The sequence below is a fragment of the Cyprinodon variegatus genome, unplaced genomic scaffold (genome assembly GCF_000732505.1).
Source record: "Cyprinodon variegatus isolate N-32 unplaced genomic scaffold, C_variegatus-1.0 Scaffold1580, whole genome shotgun sequence".
Taxonomy (NCBI): Eukaryota; Metazoa; Chordata; class Actinopteri; order Cyprinodontiformes; family Cyprinodontidae; genus Cyprinodon; species Cyprinodon variegatus.
Genome location: NW_015152033.1, coordinates 9,165 through 14,315, shown reverse-complemented (window position 1 = coordinate 14,315; position 5,151 = coordinate 9,165). Strand labels below are relative to the sequence as shown.

Genomic DNA, 5,151 nt, shown 5'->3' with positions numbered 1-5,151 from the left:
GAAAGTGACCTGAGATGACATGATGTGAATTGGAGCTATAGAAAGAAACTGAATTTAATAGAATTTTTGCCAGGGGTTGTGCAAAGAGTCCCTTTGCAGATGCGTGGCATAATCAGATGTTAAGAGGATCTAAAGGCCCTAATGGTTCAGGGTGCACATGCTGAGTGATAAGAAAAACTTAGACCTTATATTTTTACTCTGTGACTCTTGAAGGCGAAGGCTGTGCTGAAGTTTATTGAAGCCGTTTCAGAGAAGACCCTGAGGAGCACCGTTGCTCTCACCGCCGCCCGAGGTCGAGGGAAATCTGCTGCGATGGGCCTGGCTGTTGCAGGCGCTGTGGCTTTCGGGTACAGATAAAATTAGTCACAGATACACATTTAATTGGCTGTATTATCTCTGATGCATGCTTTGCTTTTTAAATCCAGCTACTCCAACATCTTTGTAACGTCCCCGAGCCCCGACAACCTCCACACCATGTTCGAGTTCATCTTTAAAGGCTTTGATGCTCTGCAGTATCAGGTAGGTTCCACCTGCATCTTCCTCCCCTATATGGTAATAAATCCCCAAATATTGCAGAGAAGATATAAAACCTCGGTTTTAAATTTGCAGGAACATCTTGACTATGAGATCATTCAGTCTCTAAATCCTGAATTCAACAAGGCAGTAGTGCGAGTGAACATCTTCAAAGAGCATCGGCAGACGATTCAGGTAACTTAAACCCAGTGTCCTCGTCTTAATTAGATGTTGTTACGACGGAGGGCTGAAATACATCTTCCTGCGTTTGTCCCATCAGTACATCCATCCTGGGGATGCAGTGAAACTGGGCCAGGCGGAGCTGCTGGTCATCGACGAGGCTGCAGCCATTCCTCTTCCTCTTGTTAAGAACCTTCTGGGACCTTACCTGGTGTTCATGGCCTCCACCATCAACGGGTCCGTAAGAACATCGTTTATCTCAAACTGCTGCTGAAGCTCAAAAACCCAGAGAATATATGAGAGAATTTAGTCTTTTGATTTCCATTACAAACTGGGAGAAACTTCCTGAAGATTTTTTCTGACGAGCCAACGCCAGGTCTCCACAGCTGCGTAGTTTAGGCCTAAAGACGCTGTTTTTAAAGCCTCTGTCACACCTTGACCATTTAGACAAGCGCATGTCTGACATACGAAAAGTCTGACAAAAACGCTGCCATATGATGGATAAGTTATGGGTACGTTTAGTATAAGTTATGAGCTCGCTGTAGTACGCTGAAACACTCTGGCACACGTCAATATATGGCAGGTATGTCGAGAAATTTGGAGCATTTTGAGCGTATGCCATACATGTGGCATAAGTTACTGGTAAGTTATCTGATCGTTTAAATTCGTTAAGTGTAAGTTACTTATAAGTCGTGGCGTCCAGATTATCCAAAACCTCTGAGTAACTTGTGCATAACTTCTGTGTAACTGAACAACTTATCTGACGAGTAAAGGCTGTTTTTTGATCAGAAACAGACAGTGCTGCAGACAGGAGGCCTCTGATTGTTCAAATTTACGTCCGCTCTACATGATGCGTATTTCCTGTTTAGTACCTTACTGGTTTGTTTGGTTTGTATGACCGCCATTGTGGAAAATGACTTGTTAAAATTGATTTTTGCCCTCATGTCCCTCCATTGTCGCACAAACTTGCCCCCACTTCCTCACCGCCTCAGGCGTATCTAGACCCACAAGCGGCGTAGAATAACATAGCTCAGATCACCTTCAATATTGAGCATACATCAAAAATATCTGCGTCATACCTGCAACACACTGCTGCAGGAGGATAACCAGCCCTTTACAGACGAGCGCTGAACGTGTTTCTAACTTCCAGCTACTGTATAATGGCGTATTGGCAGCGTTTTGGTATAAAGGGGGTTCACAGGAGGAAACCGTCAGTTCTCCTCCAGACTTCATCCCCATCATAGGGTGAGCCAGAAGGTGAGGCTGATGGATCCTCCCTGCGTTCACGCCCACCACCAACACACTTCCTAGCAGACATGAGGATGAATCTGCAGCCACAAAAAACCTTCTTAGTTTCTTTTTTCGGTTAAAAGGAAATACCGTATTTTCACAACTAAAAGGCGCATATAAATGTCTTTTTTTTTCCCCTCAAAATGTGCGGCGCGCCCTATGTGTGTTCTTACTGCGGACATTTGAGACCACCATGAGAACGTTAAAGGGGGAAGTGTGGGCATGGATTGTGTATAAAAGAACAGGTATGTGCTTTATGCAGAACTCCTCATCTCCTCATTGAGGAGATGATGAAAGCGTGGCTGAGGGAGGTGAATGTAAGAAGACCAGATGTTTTTTTCCACGCATCACCATCGCTGTTAATCTGTGACTCCATGCGTGCCCATCTCACAGCCGATGTGAAAAACATGGTGAAACAAATGAATGCTGTGCTCGCTGTTATTCAACCGCTCGACATTGGTGTGAACCGGATGCAGCAGGTGCAGCGAGTTTACATGCAAAGTCAATGGTTGACGCGCGTATAGGCGCCGCAAAAGGCCCCGCAGCGCGTCGGGAGCGTTTAAGCATCTGACGCGCCGCCAACGCGCTGCTGCTGCTCGAGATGGAAAAATTGAAGTTTTGCTGCTAGACTGCAAATATAGCTGCAAGGCAAATAAAGGATAGTGAAGCTCCACCCAACGCACATCAGACAAACTTTTGCAGCCAGAGCAGCAAAGCTGCTTCAGCCGCGCATCAGAACTAACTGGTACAATCTAAACTGCAGACACCAGGATAATAAAAGCGAACATATTCTGCTGGCAGATTTCTGCATTTTAAGTTAATTTATGCGTCAATAAACTTTCAGAGGAGTGATCACAGCGCTCTGTATCATCAGTGATGTGTCTGTCTCTCTGCCAGCTCCCAGGTTTGATTAATAAATACATGAATAAAGCACAATCATACTCAGTTTTGTTCCCGCTCTATTTTTAAATACGCAGTAGAGGTAGTAGTCCAGTGCGCCTTATGTGTGTGTTAAATACAGTAATGGCACACATAACTGAGAGTGCGCCTTTTAGTACGGTGCGCCTTATGGTTGTGAAAATACGGTAGGTCAAAACCGTGATTAAAGACATCTTTATATGCAGACCAGGCGTCTCAGGGAGCAGCTTTGTAATGCCCATGAAATTATGTTTGTGCATAATATTATTGGAATTATGAAGGCTGTCATAAGTCCATAAGTTCTGGACTCATTACACATACTCTATGCATACACCCAAAAGTGATAAAATGCATAGAAAGTTCAGCGTATGCCAGCGTTTTAGAAGATTCTGGGACGCCAGGCATGCGCTGGATAAATTGGCGAGGTGGGACAGGTCCCTAAAATGTTGATGTACGGATGGACGGCACTGAGTTGGTCCATTTTCTGTTTGCCTCTGCAGGTATGAAGGCACCGGACGCTCTCTTTCTCTAAAGCTGATCCAGCAGCTGAGGCAGCAGAGTGCAGAGAGTCAGCAGAACCTGTCAGCAGAGAACCGGAGCACCAACACAGCAAGACTGGCAGCAGGTTTTTAGCCCCGCCCCCTCCACAGCAGAATGAATATCTCTCTTTGATCTAACCAGCTCCTGTTGTCACGTCTCTGTGCTCAGCTCGCACTCTGCACGAGGTTTCCCTCCACGAGTCCATTCGTTACGCCCCTGGTGATCCGGTGGAGAGGTGGTTAAATGAACTCCTCTGTCTCGATTGTCTCAACATTCCCAGACTCATTTCTGGCTGCCCGCTGCCACAGGCCTGTGAACTGTATCCTTTATTTTTTCTTTTAAGTGTTTTGCTAAATAGTTCAATTCATAAAATGTCTTTTACATCAATCCTGAAAAATATAATCTTGTATTTTCACTTAGAAATGTTTTAAAAATGTCATGTGTTCTAAATTTTATGCTTTAAAGCAATTTAAAAATGTCTACCGCCTCAGAATGAGCCATTTAAAATTCTGACATGATTAAAAGCAGAACTCACAATAATCTTAATGGGGATTCTGGTCAAATATGTTAAAATATGAGTTTGATATGAAAGTTAAACAATCCAACCACTTTGTAGTATTTTTTAAAAATAAATCATTGTTGCTAAATCAACAAATTTCTTACAAAGAATCAATAGTTCATTCAATAGTAATTCGGTATAAACATCAATAACAAAAAATCCTTAGACTCAACACTGCAAAAAATTGAAATCTAAGTAAGTCTTTATTCTCTTAAAATAAGTGCGTTTTTTCTCGAATTGAGGATGAAAGTGAGACACTTTGCCAATGGAACAAGGCAATTTACATTTAAAATAAGAAAAAAACTATTGTATTGTCTTATTTCAAGTTCATATTTTCTAATTATCTTATTTTAAGACTAAAGATACTAATTTCATTGGCAAATCATCTTATTTACCTTCTCAAATTAAGGGTAAATACACATTTTTTTTCTTATTTCTAGATCGTTTTTGCAGTGAAAACACTCCGTTTATATCAGCAAACAGCCCCAAAAAAACCCTAATAACTAAAAGTCCAAAATTGCCCTTTTTTTTAAATTATTTTTTTATAATAATTCCCACAAAGGAGTTCCATATCCTCCGAACTCAAAGCAAAGTCCTGGAAGTGTTTAAGTCCAAAGTCTCATTCCAAAATTAAAAACAAAACAAACGTCAAACCCCCAAAAACAAGATGAGATTTAAAAAATGGTACTACGAAAATTCCCCATAAATAGAAAAAAAGTCCAGATCTCACCGGTAGCGTCTTTCTTTCCCCTTGGCGACGTCTTCTTGCACCGGGCGGCGTCCTCTGGGTGCAAACTCCGATCAGGTTTTTAAATGCCCGTTCTGCGATGCTGGCATCAACTTTAATTGCTGTTTTATCCTCTTTTATTTTTTAAAAGTTTTTGACATTCAACCAAAACAAAATCTGCTGTACAGATCCTACAGTGTCTTCCTCTCCTGTCCAGCCGCGCGCCGACGCCCCTTTTTATTTACTAATTTTCTCCACACCAAAAAAAAAAAAACAGCATTTTCATACCCAAAATCAGTTTTAAGCAGCAGAGATTCAAAATAATAGTAAGAATGAAAGAACGACTGTTCTACCAAACAGTTTATCATCTGAACACTTTAATGTACTTATTCAGGAAAAGAAAACAACATAATGGTTATGCAAC

General features: G+C 41.9%; 1 protein-coding gene across 1 annotated transcript in view; it reads left to right on the top strand.

Moving 5' to 3' along the window:
- nat10 (N-acetyltransferase 10 (GCN5-related)) overlaps positions 1-5,151 on the top strand; it is a 19,285-nt gene that overhangs the window by 8,200 nt on the left and 5,934 nt on the right. The window contains exons 9-15 of the mRNA XM_015403848.1: positions 214-347; positions 426-519; positions 610-708; positions 794-930; positions 3,402-3,526; positions 3,610-3,865; positions 4,243-4,249. Coding sequence (XP_015259334.1) covers positions 214-347; positions 426-519; positions 610-708; positions 794-930; positions 3,402-3,526; positions 3,610-3,865; positions 4,243-4,249 — 852 coding nt within the window. The remainder of the gene's footprint in view (positions 1-213; positions 348-425; positions 520-609; positions 709-793; positions 931-3,401; positions 3,527-3,609; positions 3,866-4,242; positions 4,250-5,151) is intronic.